General features: G+C 45.8%; 1 protein-coding gene across 1 annotated transcript in view; it reads right to left on the reverse strand.

The window, feature by feature from the left end:
• Positions 1 to 19,499: 19,499 nt before the first annotated feature.
• LOC147726626 (5'-nucleotidase-like) overlaps positions 19,500 to 22,849 on the reverse strand; it is a 1,080,701-nt gene continuing 1,077,351 nt past the window's right edge. The window contains exon 8 of the mRNA XM_086962959.1: positions 19,500 to 19,705. Within this exon, the coding sequence (XP_086819085.1) occupies positions 19,500 to 19,705 (206 nt within the window). The remainder of the gene's footprint in view (positions 19,706 to 22,849) is intronic.

Consider the following 22,849-nt stretch of genomic DNA (forward strand, 5'->3'; position numbering starts at 1 on the left):
ACATACCCGTCTTATTCTCACGTACAATACTGAATCCAAGCAAATTCAAAAAATCATATCCCAGAATTGGAACATCCTCACTGCCGATAATGTGATCGGCAATGATATCTCTAGCAGACCACTTATAACATATAGAAAGAGGAGATCCATACGCGATATGGTTGTGAAAAGTGACATCACGATCTACCCTAAGGTGCAAAACCTAGGGCTGGCTGGTTTCTTTCCCTGTGGTCACTGCAAAGCGTGCAGATTCAGCACTCACAAGAAAACTGTAGAGTACAATGGGATAAGAAAAGAACTCAAACAATTTTTAACATGTAGCACGACTTTTGTCATCTATGTCATCGTTTGTCCTTGTGGCCTGTGGTACATAGGCAGTAGTACCAAACAGGCCAAAAACCGTGTCCTTGAACACTACCGGGCAATTTCTAATAACAACGAAAAATACCCTGTAGTGTAGAGAGACATTTTGCTGAAAAACATTTCTCCAATCCAGCTCAGATGAGTTTCCATGTGTTAGAACAAATGGAAAGAAATCCCCGGGGAGGAGATAGGACTTTGAAACTAAGGCAAAAAGAGTCTAAGTATATCATAGAGTTTCAGAGTAAGGCTCCAGGAGGACTCAACCATGATGAGGAGCTAGCAGTACATCTTAGGGATTAATCCGAGCTAACTGAGCATGTTATGTATGTGTTTTTTTGCCCTGTTGTTGTATTGTTTTAGGGTTATACATGCTAGTTTATACTCTGTACTTCCTCTTCTCTTCCTCCCTTCCATGTATGATTGCACTATTTATTCTCATATTGATGCTCTTAGTGAGTTTTTAACCAACATGTTGAGTTCTGATCTCTCATGTTTTATTTATAGATTGGCACCTAGTACTGGATCTCGTCATCACTTCACTCACCTGATGTTTCCTGTTATATGGAAATTAATATACCACTTTCACAAGCACGGCCACTCACTCCTTTTGACATCACGTCAGTTTCTTAAGAGCACGGTAGGCCCCGACGTGGGGGCAACCCTTTATTTCTGGACTTTAAACATTTGAACTTGGACCTCTCTATATTTACATATACTATATTTTCTTTATATATTGCACAGTGTCACATAGAAGCTATCAGTGACACAAGCCCTGATCACAATGAACTCTAGAGGTGTATTGTACACATATTGAAAACTAGTGCGATGTTCATGTATTTGACAAGGATCTGCCCGGTTTAATGCATTGTATTGCTTTGTGCGTAACTCCGTAAAGATGATGGGAGATATTGAAGGAGCATTATTCTTAAGTTGTGTATTTTACAGACATAGAATGTCAGTGCAATTTAAGGTAACTCACACTTTATTTACTTTATTTGTGTACTTTGCAATTTTGCAGAATGAGCGGCAGGCACCTCAATGACACGCATAGTTCTGCGTAGTTCTGTGCCGTCTGTGCAAACTACAATCATGGCGGCAATTTTCAATGCTCCATTACTTGAAATTATGAGCGTGCATGCAAAATCCTTCATTGCCCATAGAACAAGCACAGTGAATTTCATATTTCTTTGCCGCTGTGTGCATATACATCACATGATTAATTTTGTTTGAAAAATATGTTGGCTTATATTAATTTGCTTTTTTACTGTAAATAATCTGTAAAATATGCAGTGACACTCTGTTGGGCTTTACAAATTCGTATATGACTCTCGAGTATAGAATATAAGTGTTTTATGCATTTACCGTTATATGATGGTCCTGACTCTGAAAGTCCTGTTTCTATGTTTTCTCATCGATACTTTATCAGTGGTTGAAACTGACAACAACCTAACGTGAACAAGGCTGTCCGCAGCCGAAACATGTTGTTAGGTGAATAAGCACCCTTGGAGTAGCAGTGGAGTTGCGTTTGTTTTTGCGAACTGAGAGCACCCTTAATTTTGGAAACTTTGAAATTGTGCTTACCGGCGTGCTCGGCCGGCATTGGTGCCACCTCCCTCGGGGCCGCAGACAGCACGTACAGAGCGGACGTTGTGAACATATATATATATATATATATATATATATATATATATATATATATATATATATATATTTTAAGGTTCACAGTTTACCCAAGGTGCAGGGTGCACTCACAGACAGCGCGTTCAAGTTCTGGGGGAGAACCAAGGCGCCACTTGCATCAGCAGAGCCTGACGCGTTTCAGGAATCCTCCCTTTATCAAAGGCTTTTCTGCTCCAAAATGCTCGCCAAACATGCAGACACCAGTCTTTTGTCCCTTTCTTTAATCATCACATCCAATCTCAGGTGAGTGTCAGCATTGAATTGTGGGACTGGTAGTCTGTTCCAAATAATACCCCAGTGGGCTGGATGGCAAACCTTAAGGAAAATAAAACAACAATCAAAGTGAGCCTTTCCTGTAACTCCTCCTTTCAAAATAACGCCAGAATGTTCCAAAGCGCCGATCCAAGGACCAGCAGCAGAACCGCCAAACAGTTCGCGGCGGTGCACCCTCGGCCGGGTCAGCCGCATATTTTAAGGTTCACAGTTTACCCAAGGTGCAGGGTGCACTCACAGACAGCGCGTTCAAGTTCTGGGGGAGAACCAAGGCGCCACTTGCATCAGCAGAGCCTGACGCGTTTCAGGAATCCTCCCTTTATCCAAGGCTTTTCTGCTCCAAAATGCTCGCCAAACATGCAGACACCAGTCTTTTGTCCCTTTCTTTAATCATCACATCCAATCTCAGGTGAGTGTCAGCATTGAATTGTGGGACTGGTAGTCTGTTCCAAATAATACCCCAGTGGGCTGGATGGCAAACCTTAAGGAAAATAAAACAACAATCAAAGTGAGCCTTTCCTGTAACTCCTCCTTTCAAAATAACGCCAGAATGTTCCAAAGCGCCGATCCAAGGACCAGCAGCAGAACCGCCAAACAGTTCGCGGCGGTGCACCCTCGGCCGGGTCGGCCGCATATTTTAAGGTTCACAGTTTACCCAAGGTGCAGGGTGCACTCACAGACAGCGCGTTCAAGTTCTGGGGGTGAACCAAGGCGCCACTTGCATCAGCAGAGCCTGACGCGTTTCAGGAATCCTCCCTTTATCAAATATGCGGCCGACCCGGCCGAGGGTGCACCGCCGCGAACTGTTTGGCGGTTCTGCTGCTGGTCCTTGGATCGGCGCTTTGGAACATTCTGGCGTTATTTTGAAAGGAGGAGTTACAGGAAAGGCTCACTTTGATTGTTGTTTTATTTTCCTTAAGGTTTGCCATCCAGCCCACTGGGGTATTATTTGGAACAGACTACCAGTCCCACAATTCAATGCTGACACTCACCTGAGATTGGATGTGATGATTAAAGAAAGGGACAAAAGACTGGTGTCTGCATGTTTGGCGAGCATTTTGGAGCAGAAAAGCCTTTGATAAAGGGAGGATTCCTGAAACGCGTCAGGCTCTGCTGATGCAAGTGGCGCCTTGGTTCTCCCCCAGAACTTGAACGCGCTGTCTGTGAGTGCACCCTGCACCTTGGGTAAACTGTGAACCTTAAAATATGCGGCCGACCCGGCCGAGGGTGCACCGCCGCGAACTGTTTGGCGGTTCTGCTGCTGGTCCTTGGATCGGCGCTTTGGAACATTCTGGCGTTATTTTGAAAGGAGGAGTTACAGGAAAGGCTCACTTTGATTGTTGTTTTATTTTCCTTAAGGTTTGCCATCCAGCCCACTGGGGTATTATTTGGAACAGACTACCAGTCCCACAATTCAATGCTGACACTCACCTGAGATTGGATGTGATGATTAAAGAAAGGGACAAAAGACTGGTGTCTGCATGTTTGGCGAGCATTTTGGAGCAGAAAAGCCTTTGATAAAGGGAGGACTCCTGAAACACGTCAGGCTCTGCTGATGCAAGTGGCGCCTTGGTTCTCCCCCAGAACTTGAACGCGCTGTCTGTGAGTGCACCCTGCACCTTGGGTAAACTGTGAACCTTAAAATATGCGGCCGACCCGTCCGAGGGTGCACCGCCGCGAACTGTTTGGCGGTTCTGCTGCTGGTCCTTGGTTCGGCGCTTTGGAACATTCTGGCGTTATTTTGAAAGGAGGAGTTACAGGAAAGGCTCACTTTGATTGTTGTTTTATTTTCCTTAAGGTTTGCCATCCAGCCCACTGGGGTATTATTTGGAACAGACTACCAGTCCCACAATTCAATGCTGACACTCACCTGAGATTGGATGTGATGATTAAAGAAAGGGACAAAAGACTGGTGTCTGCATGTTTGGTGAGCATTTTGGAGCAGAAAAGCCTTTGATAAAGGGAGGATTCCTGAAACGCGTCAGGCTCTGCTGATGCAAGTGGCGCCTTGGTTCTCCCCAAGAACTTGAACGCGCTGTCTGTGAGTGCACCCTGCACCTTGGGTAAACTGTGAACCTTAAAATATATATATATATATATATATATATATATATATATATATATATATATATATACATACATATATATATATCCAGCTCTGAGGGGTTGGTCCAACGATTAAGCCGAACCCGACAACGAACAGCATTTCCCCAAAAGAAGCTTTATTCTGGTACAGACAGACAATCTTGCCAACAATAAAGCATCGGACTCCGGCCCTGACGCGTTTCGAGTCACCTCTTTTTCAAAGGGAAATGAAGTCCAAAAGCGCTTGATTAGCCACACCCTTCTTATTCAGCCATATATATATGTATTTTCAAGCAAAAATGAAAAGATATATATATATATATAATATATTGTCGCTCCAAAAGTTGTCCACCTTTAAGTAGCACGCAACCAGCAGCTTGATTTATGTGTGGGTAAGGACGGGGATCCGCTTGCAGATGCCGCTCTGTAGTGGATTTGCCTGACGCGTTTCGAAACGCGTCGGGCAGATCCATTATGGAGCGGCATCTACAAGCTGATCCCCGTCCCCACCTACACATTAATCAAGCTGCTGCTTATGTGTTACTCGAAGGAGGACAACCTTGGAGCGAGAATTTATGCGCGGCCGTCCAGCCGCGGAGTATGCAACACCCCGTCATCCTTGGGGGTCACGGAAGTGAAACAGCAGCCGTACACGGGATCGAGGACGGGCTCACTTGCGGGGTCCATACAGGACTTGATTATGTGCTTTCCACACCACACTTTCCATAATACACAGTCTCATTTGAGCCTCCCATTGGTGGGAGGGTCATATGGAAAACGGAGAAGTGGGTCAGCGGTTGCGCACACTGCTTCCGTTGAAGCCCCTGAAGAGAAGCATATGGAGCTTCGAAACGCATCGGGCAGATCCATTACGGAGCGGCATCTACAAGCGGATCCCTGTCCTCACCTACACATGAATCAAGCTGCTGCTCGTGTGCTACTCGAAGGAGGACAACCTTGGAGCGAGAATCTATGCGCGGCCGTCCAGCCGCGGAGTATGCACCACCCCGTCATCCTTGGGGGTCACGGAAGTGAAACAGCAGCCGTACACGGGATCGAGGACGGGCCCATGCGGGGTCTATACAGGACTTGATTATGCACCACACTTCCCATAATACACAGTCTCATTTGAGCCTCCCATTGGTGGTGTGTCATATGGAAAACGGAGAAGTGGGTCAGTGGTTGCGCACACCGCTTCCGTTAAATCCCCGTCCTCATCTACACATAAATCAAGCTGCTGCTTGTGTGCTACTCGAAGGAGGACAACCTTAGAGCGAGAATATATTATATATATATATATATATATATATATATATATATATATATATATATATATATATATATATATATATATATATAAATATATATATATATATATATGTGTGTGTGTGTGTATGTATATATATGTGTCAATTACATTAGGGGGAGGAGCGCCAGGTGCTAGCGCTTTCATTAAAGCAGGAAGGAGCTATTTGGTGTAGGACATGCTGCAGTGTTGGGCACTGAGGAAGGCTTTTAGTGCCGAAATGCATTTGCCGCCATTGCTGAATGGAGAATAAAACAAACTGTTTGACCTGCAATCCCCTTGGCCTCCGTGTTCTTCTTTGAAGGATGTTTTCGCCATATATTCTGTGTCTGCCAGTGATACAGTACGGAAGGCCACTCTACGCAAAGAGACACGGAGATAAGCTGGCATCTAGCTGCTGGCAGCTTTCTGACATGATCGAGATATCGATATTCTCCGATGACCGCCAGGGAGAGTGAGGTATTTTACTTCGATTGGGTGACAAGTCCGCATTGACTGCCCCTGCCCAACGGATTGTCTATGTTGCTCTGGCTGTAGCGGTATAAGGGGACACAGGACTACGGCCGTGGATTTTCTACTGTTCTGGGGCTTCGAGCCTACTACCACCTACCTGTCAGCCAGCACGGACCTATCGTCTGCCTCACTCCCCCACGCCACCGTCCCAGTCGGGCCGACACAGTGCCTTCCGGCAGTTGTTGTCCAGCATTGAATCACGGACTCAACAGGATGTGTCAATTACATTAGGGGGAGAAGCGCCAGGTGCTAGCACTTTCATTAAAGCAGGAAGGAGCTATTTGGTGTAGGACATGCTGCAGTGTTGGCCGATGAGGAAGGCTTTTAGTGCCGAAATGCATTCGCCGCCATTTCTGAATGGAGAATAAAACGAACTGTTTGACCTGCAATCCCCTTGGCCTCCGTGTCCTTGTTTGAAGGATGTTTTCTCTCTTTCTCTCTCTCTCTATATATATATATATATATATATATATATATATATATATATATATATATATATATATATATATATATATATATATATATATATATAAGAAGAAATCCCAACCCGTCAATGGATGACAGGCTACGGCAGGGTGCAGACCTCAGAACGCCACAGCAAACAGTCAAATATATATATTATATATTATATATTATATAGGTATTGCATTGTTTGCACGTAACTATGGGTTTTACATATTTCAAGGATTTATCCTAATACTGGCATTTTTGTTAAGGTTACGGTGTATGTTGAATTTCAAACATTTTTAACATGTAGTATGTTTACTATGTCTATTACACCGTTGTAAATACCGCTATGTTGATTGGCTAACGCTAAATGCACTTGCACTTTAAAATTCTGCTGTTTCCCTTTGGAACACCATGTGACCAAGGCCTTTGGGAGGCCGAAACGTTATGCTGTCTGTGTGTTGCGGAATAAATTAACTCACGGAAAAACTTCTGGGTCTGCTGTTTTCTGAAGGCGGTGTTGTTACAGGATACTTCGTCGCTGCTTGCTGAGAACCCGTGTGGATATATATATATATATATATATATATATATATATATATATATATATATATATATATATATATATATTATTCCACCAGTGAAGCCGAACTCCAGACCGTGAGCAAGGCCGTGAAGGCTGAAACGCGTTGGTTGAGCTTTGTTAAATGAATAACTTTTTGAAATATAACCCTTCTGGAGTGCCGCGTCATTGGTGGAATAAAGTAATTTGCAGGGCCTGGATCGGGCCCCTACGCTGAGCACCCCCTGCGAGAAGTGCGTCGGAAATCAAGGATCACTTTGTGGGGATATATATACATTTTTTTGCCTTAAAAAAAGAAGAAAAAAAAAATATATATATATATATATGCCCTCAGAGCGAGGGTAGATAACACCAAGTTTATTCTTTGATAATCGCTACGCGTTTCGAGACCCACCGGTCTCTTGATCACACGATTTTGCTTGTCAATCCAATAATGCGATTCTGAAATACTTTGCCTTAGAACAAGTACATACAAGTGGCAGAGGTGGCAATAGACTCATAGCCTTGAGAAAAAGAGAATCCAGATGGATAATGGAACTCGAGAGTAGATTCCCGGGAGGGCACAACCTGGATGAAGAGCTAGCAACCCACCTACATGAAATCTGAATGTAATAATTTAGAAATCCTGCTGTTGTAAATATGTCTGTTTCAATTGAAAATTGATGATGTATATGAATTCATATATGGTTTTTAACCTTGTTTTAATACTCTATTTCCTTCTCTTTACTATTTTCAGGAGGAAAAGGAAGGGGCCTTCTCACATTTCACTTTTATAAGATGCACGGCTCCCTACCCTTTTTCTTCAAATAACAAGACCCTCAAAAAGGTACAGGATAAGAAAAAGGCCACTATTATTATCACTGTAGGACTCTATCGAGCACAATTTTCTATTTTTTAGATCATATGGATATATGTTTTTTCATGCAATATGGAAAATATAATATAATGTATGCTAAAATCACTTTTTCATCATCACATTTATGCACAGTGGTAATCTCGTGGGTGAAATGTAATTTTCTAAGAGGCTATGATACCAGTGCCAGATGGTGCGGTACAGTATCTTGTAGTATGAGCGGCTTACTAAGATAAGGTGTAGGCACTAGACCTAATGCATAATTAATCTTCGGCACTAGTCCGAATGCAAAATAATGTTCATTTCAATAATTTTGAAATGATGTATCTAAGCGCATACAACCAGGCAACTGTTGTATTTCCTTCACTGTCAGGGATACAAGGAGGCGGAATTAATGTATGAAAATGCATGCATACTGTTACTGCATACGATTTGCAAAAATGTTTACAAATGTGACATTTAAATTCTAAAATTTATGTTTTCTTATACTTTGATTTACAGTTTTTCGAAAACATTAGTGAAACATAATATGCTATGAAATGATGTATAACATGTGGTTACTTTCAATGTTATATTAGGTGTTTTATGCTTGGATACTCCATTCCAAGATGGCCGCCAGGTTTTCACTCTTAAACAGATACTACAATGCCTCTTTTATGTTTATTCACCTAATCACTTGAAAACTTTATTTATGCATGTAGCGGTAGACAAGCAAAATCGTGTGATCAAGAGACCGATGGGTCTCGAAACGCGTAGCGATTATCAAACAATAAACTTGGAGTTATCTACCCTCGCTCTGAGTGCGCATTAAATCCTTTCGGGGAACCTGTGGAACTTGTGCAAAAAGTTACCGGCGCTGGGGTCCTGCCGGCATTTGCGCCACCTGACTACGGGAACCATTCAGGAAGGATCCCTTTCGGATTATGGATATATATATATATATATATCTTACTATTTAGATAAAACAAGCCCTTTCAAACTATATGAATATATATTTTAGGAATATGCAATCAGTCTGTTCTTTGTACAGACCTTGTTTATATTAGATGGACATCTCTGGAACTCAGCTGACATCAACACTAAAAAAAAAAATATTTTGTCATCAAGAAGCCTCAAATGACTGCACCAGTTAAGTTAAAGCTCAATACTGGCTCCCAAATATCATTTACATTTTCAGATTAACAAATCGAAGACATTTACGTTTCTTTCAGATGCAGGCACCCTGGCTAGAAGGCATATTGCTTATAAGGTTTTGCTAGCAAAAGCTTGTCATTGGAAGTGTGTGCTGGTGTGAGACAATTGTAGAATTATTATAACATACGTATTTGTAAAGCACGCGTTCACCTGTGGGCATCTTGGCACTGAATAATAAACGTTTATTGTTACTCAACTCAATGGTACTCTGTTGGACTTGATGGAATTGGTGGGTTCAGGATGTTGGACATGTTGGCGCTGGTTAGCAGTGAAAAGTGTATGTGCTTTCTGCCTTACATAAGTATATTAGGACCCCCCCCCCTTTAGGGGACATCTCCCCCATAGTAGGAAATGTATATGCCATGTGTGGTGTGAAAGGAAAATAATAAATGCTGTGTAATGTTGTATGCACCTTTATTTTCACCATTGCAGAAATGTCACTTTTAAAATGGACGCCATTTCTGTCTGCTTGTGCCGCCTCCCTGAGGTGGGTTGGCGGTCTAGTGTTGTAAGTGACAAGGTGCTCTACACTTCCCCCAGTGACAGTGAGGCTGGAACTGCCAGGGACCTTCTAGAAGCTTCCAGCTCTTTCTGGTAGGTGGGAGGGGTGTATATGTAAATTCCGCTTAGTGCAGAGATGTGGATGATTTAAATGAATAACTGCGGAGGAGATTTTAAAAGTTATTGTGCCACAACGATTTCAGGATTGTTTTTTTTTTTGAAAAGTAGAAATGTATTATCTGGACGTTGATATACATATATCTCAGTACTACATTGAGACACATTTGCAGCACTGTAAGTTGAGTTAAGACTCATAAATTTGTAATTGCATTTATATAGCACTTACTACCCTTGAACAGGTGTTGAAGTGCTTTACAGGACTGTCATGCCAAATCCAGGAGGCTGCGTCACCGTAGGTCTGAGGCAAACACCGAGTGATGTCACAAATTGAAGACAAGGTCATACATACGCACACACACACATAGAAACAGGTGTGATTCTTTTACACACATATTTGTGATTCTTTTGTACATACACACAGACACACATATGCACACACAGAGAGATGTCCTCATTGACCTCCTGTGGGATTATGGTCTGAGGCTCACATTGAGTAATGTTACAGAAAATGAGATCCCTTACACACACCCCTGATTGTTTTACATACACACACACACATGTGATTCTTTTATACACACACATACATACATACACGGAGATACATTCAAATACATACACACAGGTGATTACGTTTGCATCGTTCTCTTCCCAAGCACCAACTCCAAAGGCTGTACCCTCATTGTGTTAATGTGGGATTGATGTCTGAGGCTTACACTGAGTGATGCCATGAAGATGATATCACACACACACACACACGCACAAGCACACACACACGCACAGGTGATCAGGTTTGCAGTCTGTGGCTTACAAGCTCCCCTCCCCCTCCCAGCCTGTGCCCTCACTGACCTCCTGCGGTATTGAGGTCTGAGGCTCACACTGAGCGGGGTGCGGTGTGGGGTGAAGAAAAACGATGGATTTAGGGCCAGATCTCTGTACTGGGGTGAATGTATGACATTGTTCTGCATTCTGTCCATCATCTGTGGTTTTTGCATTTGTCACCCCGAGTGGGATGGGTATGCTCAGACGTGAGTCTCATGCACTCCACACCACTGGATTCAAGCAAGCCGGGATGAAGACGGCTGGAATGCCAGAGACCGGTCCTCGGAAGCTTCTTTCCGGTCCAGGGAAGGCATGGCTTGGCATTTCGGGCTGGACTGTTCCCTTGAGGCACAGGGTCAGACTGAATTGCATATGGCCATGTCTGAACTGTGGTGGTGTGGGGTGCAAAAAAAACGATGGATTTAGGCCCAGATCTCTGTACTGGGGTGAATGTATGACATTGTTCTGCATTCTGTCCATCACCGGTGTGTCCATCACCGGTGGTTTTTGCATTTGTCACCCCGAGTGGGATGGGTATGCTCAGACGTGAGTCCCATGCACTCCACACTACTGGATTCAAGCAAGCCGGGCTGAAGACGGCTAGAATGCCAGAAACTGGTCCTCGGAAGCTTGTTTCCGGTCAAGGGAAGGCATGGCTTGGCAGTTCAGGCTGGACTAATTCCATGAGGCACAGGGTCAGACTGTTATGTTATGTTATGTTAACACATTCTTCTATAGCGCAACAGCTACTCCAAAAGGAGTGTCCCGGTGCTTTGACGAAGAGGTCCTCCGGGGGCAGCAACATAACAGAAAGTAAGGAAAGGCGGGGGCCCTAACTGGTGAAAAGCCAAGTCTTTAAAGCCTTTCTGAAGGACATAAGGCTGGGGATCTGTCTCAAAGAAAGGGGAAGCTCGTTCCAGGCACGAGGAGCCAAGTGGTGAAAAGAGCGGCCGCCCAGTCTAGCGCGTTTGATGGTCGGAACTGCCATTTTAGACAAGGAGGCGGACCTTAAAGCTCTATTAGGCTTATAAAAAACAAGACGTTTTCTAATGTAACTAGGGCCAATGTCATGAAGGGCTTTGAAGGTCAGCGTCAGACTTTTGAAAAGGACTCTCTTAGCTATGGGAAGCCAGTGCAGTTCTCTTAACAGATCAGAGGCACCAGCGCATCTAGGAAGCCCGTAGATGGCACGGGCAGCTGAATTTTGGACTACTTGAAGTCGCCTCACGAGGTATTTAGGGAGTCCTAGGTAAAGGGCATTCGCGTAGTCTAATCTAGACCCAATAAGTGATTGAACAATGACCCTTCTATGGTTGATTGAAATCAAAGGGAGAAATTTTCTAAGCATCCGAAGGATGCCGAAACATTTCCCAGAAAGGCAAGATATTTGGGGTCCGAAAGCTAGGTCATTATCGACGATGATTCCCAAGTTTTTAGCTTTGATGCTCGCATTTGCAGGTGGAAACAAGTCTTGCGGCCACCAGCTTTTCCAGTTTGGTTCAGTAGCGCAGCCAAAGAAAAGCAGCTCCGACTTGTCGGAGTTGCATTTTAATCCGTGCCCTCTGAACCAACCAAAGACTGCCTCTAGGCAGCATCTGATGAGAGTCCCGTCAAACACCTCATTCTTGCCACATGTAAACAAGAGTTGGGTGTCGTCAGCGTAGGACGTGATCTGAGCGCCAAAAGACTCCGCATCGTCTGCTAGGGGGGCCAAAAAGATGTTGAAGAGCAGGGGGCTAAGAATAGACCCCTGAGGGACCCCTACCTCCAGAGGTGCCATGACGGCAGAGTGTGGGGGCGCCCAGATCGTTTGTCGACGGTCGGCTAAAAAGGATTTGAGCCAATTCCACACCGTCCCCCGAAGACCACATTCCCAGAGTCGTATTAGGAGGGTGTCATGGGGAACGGTGTTGAACGCCGCCGACAAGTCCAACATGACCAACATGGCCTTTCCTCCAGCATCCAACACCTCTCTAATAGCGACTGTGACTTCCAGAAACGCGGCCTCCGTGCTGTAATTAGCACGAAAACCAGATTGAGTGTTGTGCAACAGATGGTTTTCCTCGATGAAATTAGAGATTGATCTGTGCACATGTCTTTCTGCCACTTTTGCCAGAGCGGGGAGGAGAGAGATTGGCCTGTAGTTGGCATGGACGGTAGGATCTAGGGCTGGTTTTTTTAGAAGTGGAAGAATGAGAGCACACTTCCAAGCCCGAGGGACTACACCAGAAGACAGCGAGGAGTTGAGGATGGAATTGATGAGACCATTTAGGGCTGGGGCTATTTTGTTGAGACATGGAGCTGGGCAAGGATCAAGAGGTGAGCCTGACTTCAGCCCGGACAGATGGTCTAAAGAGGAATCAAGACTCAGCGGGGGAAATTCCCAGAGAGTGGGAGCCAGAGCAAGTTTTGGGGAGGAGTGGGCAGCTGGTAGATCTACCTTAGTATGTTTGGAATAGACAGCAAGGAAAGCTTGGATGGACGTTATCTTATTCACAAAGTAATGGGCCAATTCACTCAGCCAGGGTTTTGAATGGGACTGGACCGGGGTGCCTAGGGGCGGTGAAGTAAAGTCTTTGAGAATTCTAAAGATTTCCTTACATGTGTTTCCCGATTCATCAATACGGCGTTCAAGATAGGATTTTTTCTCATTCCACAACAACTTATGGTAGGATCTAGTCAAATTTTTAAGTTTTACTTTCTCCAAGGGATTGTAATCCCTCCTCCAAACTCTTTCAGCTCTCTTACAATTTTGGCGAGCTTCCCTGAGCTGAGAGGTGAACCAAGGGGCAGAGGGCCGTTTGTTCCCAGACTTAGCTATTTTCTCGGGGACAAGAATCGCCAGTCTTGCCGTAAGCCACTCAACAAAGTAGGCTAGATCATCTTCCAAGTTGCCTGACAAAATACAGGGTGCACCTTCCATCGCCTGCAGAAGCATCTCATTAGAGAGAAGGTGGAAGGGTCTGGAAGTTCGCTTGGGAGAGGTAGTAAGTTTAATTCTAGAAGATGGAACACAAGAAAGGAAGAAAGTAATTAAATAATGATCCGACCATAACACCGGCTGTGGTGCTTGAAAATATATAGGAGTGGTAGAGTAGACTTGGTCCAGAGTGTGACCCTTGTTATGCGTAGGTTCGTGAATGAGCGGTAGCAGTCCTAATGAAGTAGTTATATCCATAAGTTTCATAGTGTCTGGATTAGTGGCATCATCCATATGTATATTTAAGTCACCGAGGAGTATGCAGTGCTCTGACTTAAGACAGGGGACTGAGAGTGCTACCTGTAATTCGTCCAAGAAGGGACCTAAAGGGCCAGGGGCTCTATATAGGAGAATACCGGTACATGCCTGAGAGGGGGAAAGATGGAGTGTGAAGCCAAGGGCCTCAGTCTCCTGGATGTTATCAACCGGAAATGTGGTGCAGTGCAGCTGTTTATTAACTATGATAGCCACACCGCCTCCTCGCCCAGATGATCTGTCCCTCCTAATGATGGAATAGTTGGGAGGGATAGCATTAGCTAAGTCAGGGGCCGAGGAGTCATTAAGCCAGGTTTCGGTCAAAAAAAGACAAGATACGTTGGAGTTGTAAAGCAGGTTCCAGATGTCCAGCGAATGACAGCTCAGGGAACGTGTATTAAGAAGTAGGCAGACAACTGGAGCCGGTTGGTTAACCAATGTCGGTTTCTCATATTTAGGAAGACGCCAACCGCAGTCTGTACAGCCTTTCCTTAAGGCACGGCTACCGGGGAAAACATAGTGACAGCAACCTACAGGAGGGCGTAATTTTAAAAGAGTCTCTGATGAGTAAGTAAGCGACATGCTCTGGGAGGGTAAGAAAAGTGCGCCTACCAGAAAAAAGAGCCAGCCAGTCGTCCTGCCCTGTCTGCTGCCGGAACGCTGACGGGCGCAGACGGGCAGGACTCTGGCACGACTCCGGCACAGTGAAGGCGCCACCCTGCGCGTCACCGCTGCGCGTTGAGAAGGGTGGAGCTTTAAGTAGGCCGGCGTAACCTCCAGTTCCAGGCGCCAAGACCCGCAGCAATATGGCGGCGTCTGGCTTCAGCTGCCTGCACAAATATGGCGCTCCCTCACCACCCCAGAACCGGACCCGCAAAGTAGCGGTGCTTTGGTCAATTTTACGTGTGAGTGAGGGGCCAGAGAACGGCGCAATTGAGAGCGAGGTAAAATACAGAATATTCTAATCAAAATAAAAGCGCTTATACAGCAGTATTAAAATCACCGCGAGAGCGCGAGCGCGCAGTCCTTAGCAGCGCTATGCAGCCTTTCCTCCAAAGGCACCTTTGCCAGGGTGATCCCAGCTTCGGTTCCGCCTTAAGTAGGCCGGCGTAACCTCCAGTTCCAGGCGCCAAGACCCGCAGCAATATGGCGGCGTCTGGCTTCAGCTGCCTGCACAAATATGGCGCTCCCTCACCACCCCAGAACCGGACCCGCAAAGTAGCGGTGCTTTGGTCAATTTTACGTGTGAGTGAGGGGCCAGAGAACGGCGCAATTGAGAGCGGGGTAAAATACAGAATATTCTAATCAAAATAAAAGCGCTTATACAGCAGTATTAAAATCACCGCGAGAGCGCGAGCACGCAGTCCTTAGCAGCGCTATGCAGCCTTTCCTCCAAAGGCACCTTTGCCAGGGTGATCCCAGCTTCGGTTCCGCCTTAAGTAGGCCTGCGTAACCTCCAGTTCCAGGCGCCAAGACCCGCAGCAATATGGCGGCGTCTGGCTTCAGCTGCCTGCACAAATATGGCGCTCCCTCACCACCCCAGAACCAGACCCGCAAAGTAGCGGTGCTTTGGTCAATTTTACGTGTGAGTGAGGGGCCAGAGACAGACTGATTTGCATATGGCCATGTCTGAACTGGGGTGGTGTGGAGTGTAAAAAAACGATGGATTTAGGCCCAGATCTCTGTACTGGGGTGAATGTATGACATTGTTCTGCGTTCTGTCCATCACCGGTGGTTTTTGCATTTGTCACCCCGAGTGGGATGGGTATGCTCAGACGTGAGTCCCATGCACTCCACACTACTGGATTCAAGCAAGCCGGGCTGAAGACGGCTGGAATGCCAGAAACCGGTCCTCGGTAGCTTGTTTCCGGTCAAGGGAAGGCATGGCTTGGCAGTTCGGGCTGGACTAATCCCATGAGGCACAGGGTCAGACTGATTTGCATATGGCCATGTCTGAACTGGGGTGGTGTGGAGTGCAGAAAAACGATGGATTTGGGCCCAGATCTCTGTACTGGGGTGAATGTATGACATTGTTCTGCATTCTGTCCATCACCTGTGGTTTTTGCATTTGTCACCCGAGTGGGATGGGTATGCTCAGACGTGAGTCCCATGCACTCCACACCATTGGATTCAAGCAAGCCAGGCTGAAGATGGCTGGAATGCCAGAAAACGGTCCTCGGAAGCTTGTTTCCGGTCCAGGGAAGGCATGGCTTGGCAGTTCAGGCTGGACTGTTCCCATGAGGCACAGGGTCAGACTGATTTGCATATGGCCATGTCTGAACTGTGGTGGTGTGGAGAGCAAAAAAACAATGGATTTAGGCCCAGATCTCTGTACTGGGGTGAATGTATGGCATTGTTCTGCATTCTGTCCATCACCTGTGGTTTTTGCATTTGTCACCCCGAGTGGGATGGGTATGCTCAGACGTGAGTCCCATGCACTCCACACCACTGGATTCAAGCAAGCCGGGCTGAAGACGGCTGCAATGCCAGAAACCGGTCCTCGGAAGCTAGTTTCCGGTCCAGGGAAGGCATGGCTTGGCAGCTCGGGCTGGACTGTTCCCATGATGCACAGGGTCAGACTGATTTGCATATGGCCATGTCTTGAACTGGGGTGGTGTGGAGTGCAAAAAAACAATAGATTTAGGCCCAGATCTCTGTACTGGGGTGAATGTATGGCATTGTTCTGCATTCTGTCCATCACCTGTGGTTTTTGCATTTGTCACCCCAAGTGGGATGGGTATGTTCAGACGTGAGTCCCATGCACTCCACACCACTGGATTCAAGCAAGCTGGGCTGAAGACGGCTGGAATGCCAGAAACCGGTCCTCTGAAGCTTGTTTCCGGTCCAGGGAAGGCATGGCTTGGCAGTTCGGGCTGGATTGTTCCCATGAGGCACAGGGTCAGACTGATTTGCATATGGCCATGTCTGAACTGGGGTGGTGTGGAGTGCAAAAAAATTATGGATCTATACTGGGGTGAATGTATGACATTGTTCTGCATTCTGTCCATCACCTGCGTTTTTGCATTTGTCACCCCGAGTGGGATGGGTATGCTCAGACGTGAGTCCCATGCACTCCACACCACTGGATTCAAGCAAGCCAGGCTGAAGACGGCTGGAATGACAGAAACCGGTCCTCGTAAGCTTGCTTCCGGTCCAAGGAAGGCATGTCTTGGCAGTTCGGGCTGGACTGTTCCCATGAGGCACAGTGTCAGACTGATTTGCATATGGCCATATCTGAACTGGGGTGGTGTGGAGTGCAAAAAAACGATGGATTTAGGCCCAGATCTCTGTACTGGGGTGAATGTATGACATTGTTCTGCATTCTGTCCATCACCTGTGGTTTTTGCATTTGTCACCCCGAGTGGGATGGGTATGCTCAGACGTGAGTCCCATGCACTCCACACCACTGGATTCAAGCAAGCCGGGCTGAAGACGGCTGGAATGCCAGAAACTGGTCCTCGGAAGCTTGTTTCCGGTCCAGGGAAGGTATGGTTTGGCAGTTCGGGCTGGACTGTTCCCATGAGGCACAGGGTCAGACTGATTTGCATATGGCCATGTCTGAACTGGGGTGGTGTGGAGTGCAAAACAACGACAGATTTAGGCCCAGATCTCTGTACTCGGGTGAATGTATGACATTGTTCTGCATTCTGTCCATCATTTGTGGTTTTCACACTGAGCGCTGTCCTGCGTCCTTCGACCTCTCCTGAGCAGTAAGCACCCTCACTAGGTCTGTTTTTGAGGTAGCAGCAGCTGTTTCGGAAGAGGGGCTAAAGAGGCACGTATGCTGTTGACTGAGTGAAAGCACCTTCATATCCGCGAGACCCCTTTATTGAAAATTACAGACGGGACCGTAAATTACACGTCTCTTCCGAGACTCGAGCGAAGTGGAAGGAATTATCCCACCTGATTGTTTTTTTTTACTCGATACTGAAGGAAATCCCTGTGCTGCTTTCACTTCTAGCTCCATCCGTGGCTCACAGTTGCAAACCATGTTTCTGTCTGAAGAACCGGCCTGAGGTCTGCTCTTTGCTACTGAAACTGTCCTGACTGTTGTTGCACCCTGTTAGTCAAGCAACCCCGAGTATTGTTGTCCTATGGTGACAAGAGGTGTATGGACATCTGGCTGTAGGTACTGAGTAACACTACAAGTATGTCCCTTAGTTAGTACCAAGAATAAAGTCGACTCTGGTACTGAGACCCCCCCTCTGAGTATTACCCTGGGGCAAAAGGAGCGCTTGTGAGGCCTGGCTGTAACCGGTCTGACTATTGCCCTTCGAAACCGACAGCCGCCCTGTCGCTCGAGCCCTGACCCGCCGCCCTTTCCCAAGCAGGAAGCACCCGGAGACCGGTTTAACTGTGGAATGCCAAGTTCCCATGGCTCGTTGTAGAGAAGGGCTGTAAATTTTCCAAAACAACTTTCTTTAGCGCACGGGATGTCCACATATAAACTGAAGACAAACATAGTTAGAGACAGTTGCGGCTCGTGGGGCGGAGGGTGTCACGTGGGGGGGGTGGGAGGGGAGTCGGGGAGGGGGGTTCGCGGGGGGGAGTTTTAAAATAAAAGTACAAATCCTACCTGAGCAGTTCCGCGCGGCCTCGCATCCGTTCGTTGGCGCCTACACTCGAACAGGATTGACTGAGGGCACAGTTACTCTCTGCCCGCCTGTCCATTAGGAGACCGAAATTTGAGCCTTTGCTCAACCCTCGCTCTCCTAATGGGCATGCGCAAAACAGAGCAGGCACAAGTGCGCATGACTGGGCACGGCGCAAAAATTAGCCCTCCGTCCCCACTCATGCGCACGTGTGCTGCTGCATGCCCCTGGTGACGTCTGACTGACAATGCATGTCAGTCAACATGACCCCGGACCGCCCACAGGGTGGGCGGTCCGCCGTCATGCTGACTGACATGATTGTCAGTTCTCCCTCACGTCTCTGAACTTAAGTAAACTGAGAGTTTACTTAAGTTCAGAGACACAGAGGGAGCAGCTGTGGGCAGGGGGGCAATGCCCCAACGGACGCACCGCCCCTGCCAGGATAATATGTAGTTGGTAATTTTGAAATGCAATACATTTTAAGGAGTTAGCTGCAGTGTGGATATGTGGGGGGAACCGTAGGGGTGGGGACATGGTTTAGTTCACTTGATGTATAGCGAGGTTTTAGTTTTGTAAGGCGGTCTGCCAGGAAAATTTGTGATGTGCACCTGTTTCAATAAAGTGGCCTTTTTTTACACAATTTAGGTGGTCAGTTGTTTAGTGCTGCGCCCCTTCCTCCCAATCCACTAACATGAGCTAAGGATTCCTATCTCATGACAAAATTCGACTAGTTTCACAAAACATAAACACAAGATGGCTTTTCAATATCCGTGCACTTTTTATGTTAAAGAAAAGCAGAGTAACACCCTTCCACAACAATGGAGCCACCAGTTTGTACTAGTTAATATACCAGATAGATATGTAAATGTCACTCTGCTAATTATTTATTATTATTAATTATTGCAGTGCTGCTTTCCTGAAGGTCAGTGAGGCTATTAGAGTGAAGTCATTGTCCCTCCGCCTGCTACCGAGCTGATTTCTTCTTTCTTGAATAAGGCCGAAATGGTGCTCAGGCCTTCCTCCCTGGCAGCTCTCAGCTGTTGTAAGGATGCTTTCATTTCCTCTGAAACGTGATAAATCCGGCCTTCGACGTCAGGCACTGCAGTTATTGGCAAGTTATCGACAGCTTTTTTCTCAAAGGCTGGTGATGAAAAATATATTAAAAAGATTAATTGTGAATCTAACTTTGAGGTTAACATAAAATTAAACAATAAAGAACTAGTATTTACTATAGTTTATTCATACAGCAGCAAGTGAGGGTCTGAGAAGTAAATAACCAAAGATGTTTAATTGAACGGAGGTTAGGATAATGCGCTACTCTTAAAGCTACGCACTTGTCGACAGGAAATTAAATACATGTCCTAGCAAAACACTAAAGCCCCTATCTATCAACGCACCTTTTCTGGAGGAGTTGAAAATGATTATACTCAAAATGTGGGCATGATAGAGTATGTTACTGGAGGAAAGTCATCTGAATCTGAAACCAGGAATAACACAGAAAGCTGTGATTGAAAGGCTAGAACAAATGTGATGCAGCCGCAGACAACACAAAAAGTGGAGAAGCGGGTGGAGGGGGCACGGATTTATCTAAAGCTGACGGATTCTCCCCCACCTCAGTATTTCTCTGCTTCCTGGTCCCAGCAGACACGGGACAGCATCAGAGACTCCATGTGCAATCCCCACGCTGCTCTCATGCTAATACTAATAGCATAAGAGCAGCGCAAGGATTGTCCTGACCAGGCTGCTTTACACTCGCTCAGGCATTGTATTGTTTTCCAACCTGGCTGTGCAATATAGCTGGGTTGGATAACCCTAATTCTATCTCAGGACCGGAGGCTCCGATTATGCTTTCTCATTTCTTTATTGGCATTGCTCAGCAGTCAATTAGAAAACAGTAAGAGAAAAAACTACGATACCCCTGAGTAAAAGGGTATCACATGACAACCATAGAGTACCCAGTATAAAATGTCCCACAGAGAATAGCAGATCCTCTTTCTTTGCTGCTCCGCAGCCAGTTAAGTGCTTCCTACCTTTTCTGCATTGTGCTTGTTATTTGCTACATTGCTGTTTTGTTCCATTCGAATTGCCTGTTGCATTGCTTTAACAATTGCCTGTCTCTGCGCTCTGTTCGCGCTGTTTGTAGGCTGTTTCCCATTGTTTTGTCTACTGCCGGTCTCTGCATGCAGTTCGCGCCGTTTCTGGGCAATTTCTCATTGCCGGCTGTGCTTTATATGCACACAACAGTGCCTCGCGTGTGTCCTTTGTTCTGCGCTCTCTTCATTCTGCGGGGAGCGCGCAGTCGCCTCTCAGGTTCGGGACAGTGGAAGGCTACGCGATTGCATTGCGTAGTCCTTTCTTTGTGTTTTCTTTAGGCAGGCGGCCATTTTCAGTGTTTACTTCGTTTTTTTACCGGAGATTACCGAGGGAGCACCGCAAATTCGTGCTTTTGCCCACAAGCCAACTATAAGTTCCCATTTACGCCCAAATTTATATAAGTACAACTTTGGGCTGCATAATTGCCATAGGCACTGCCTAGAGTGGCTGTTTACAGCAAGCCCTCCCTCCACTTTTTACTCAGCTCTGCTTCTCTCAGGTTAATTCCTGGGTCATTTGGCTTGCTTTTGGGGCCTTTAGCCACTCCCCCTGATTTTTGCCCTTGGCAATACCTGGTTCCTTCCTCTGGTGGTCATTATTTTGTACACTTGGTGTAACCATGGAAGAATACTATGAGGACGATGAATATTATGAAAAGGATGCTTCTGGTTCCATGGAGCAGGATTTAGTTGAAGCCATGGACCAGGGTGTGCAGCAATCTGTAAATAGTAAAGTAAAGTAAGTAAATATTTTATTGTATATGGTTAATTAAAACCTTTACAAAATTTGCAAAGAGAATATAACATAAAATCATTACAATGAAAAATGAATGAAAACCTACATTTACTCTCTGTTTTAAAAGGAAAGACAGAAAAAAACCAAAAAACAATTTGACATTTGCTGAAATCGGCGTCTTTTGTAATGCTTATTCCTTTGATTTGATACCATTGTTCGCCATTTTTTCAGTTTGCATTATTAGGAGGCTCGCCTTCTGAAGAAATCTGGTGGCCCTACAGGCTGTCTGCAGCTGCTGGCTGTTCAGTGCTAGCATAACTGCCGGCCGACATGTTCTAACTTGAAATGAGCGGAATATATGCAAAAGATAGTAGCGTTTCAGAATTGTGAGGGTTGGGCAAATACACAGAAGATGAATCAAAGTTTCTTCTGCATGACCACAGAGTCTGCAAAGTGGTGTTGGCCACGTTTGCTTCCATGCAGGGGTCTGGTCTTTTGAAATGTAAGTTCCCAGCCGTACTCGTAGGAGCATCTGTTGTGTAGATGGTGTAATATGGTTAACTAAGTATGGTTGTGGTATACCCATCTCATATGTTGCAAGTACCATCCAGCCGTGTTTTTTCTTTGCTAGTGCAGCTTTGTCAGTGATCCAAGATTCTAGTTTTGCCGCACCATTGGCTGCTTTTTTGAAGGTCGCAAAGGTGTGACCGGTGTTCCAGGCCTCTTGCATATTAAGTTTTGACAGACTTTCTTCAAGTTTTATTATCCATGCGTCTTTTCCTTTTGTTTGTTTATTTATTTCAGTCCAGCAGAGACCCATCAGCGTGTCCTCTTGAGCTGCTCTTAATTTCCAGCACATTTTTAGTATTGCCGCTTGTCTGGGTTGGTGCTGATTTAATAGCCCAAATTCAAGGCGTACTTGCGCTTGTGAGGCGAACTTCGGAATTTGAAATATGTGTTTGAACAGAACTGACTGTTGGAGATTCAGGAAGTTTGCGTCTTTGCCTCTGAATAGTTCTGAGCCGTACGTGATCGATGCCAAAAATTTTGCTGCGATCACCTTCAACAGATGTGAATTGGAAGGACAATTCAGTTTTGTTTTTAGTAGATTTAAAGCAAAGCGTAGTTTATTGGCCTGAGCTTTTCTGTGCAGTAGTTGATCTTTTAATGTCCATCTTGCGTCGACCAGTACTCCCAGGTACTTGTAAGAGGGGCTTTGTTCTATCATATTTCCCTCAATGTGCCATTTGAATTTTTACCGCCCTGGCCGTGATGCAAAGCAGATGATTTTTGTTTTTTTGTAATTGAGTTGCAGCCCGTGCGTACGGGTAAATTCATACAGCCTTGTGATGGAGCGTTGTAATCCCAAGGGGGTCTGGCAGCAAAGAACGATATCATCAGCGTACTGCATACTCCTTATTTTGTGCTGAGCTAGCTTGGGGGGGTCGCTTTCAAT

The sequence above is a fragment of the Lissotriton vulgaris genome, chromosome 3_1, assembly GCF_964263255.1.
Source record: "Lissotriton vulgaris chromosome 3_1, aLisVul1.2, whole genome shotgun sequence".
Taxonomy (NCBI): Eukaryota; Metazoa; Chordata; class Amphibia; order Caudata; family Salamandridae; genus Lissotriton; species Lissotriton vulgaris.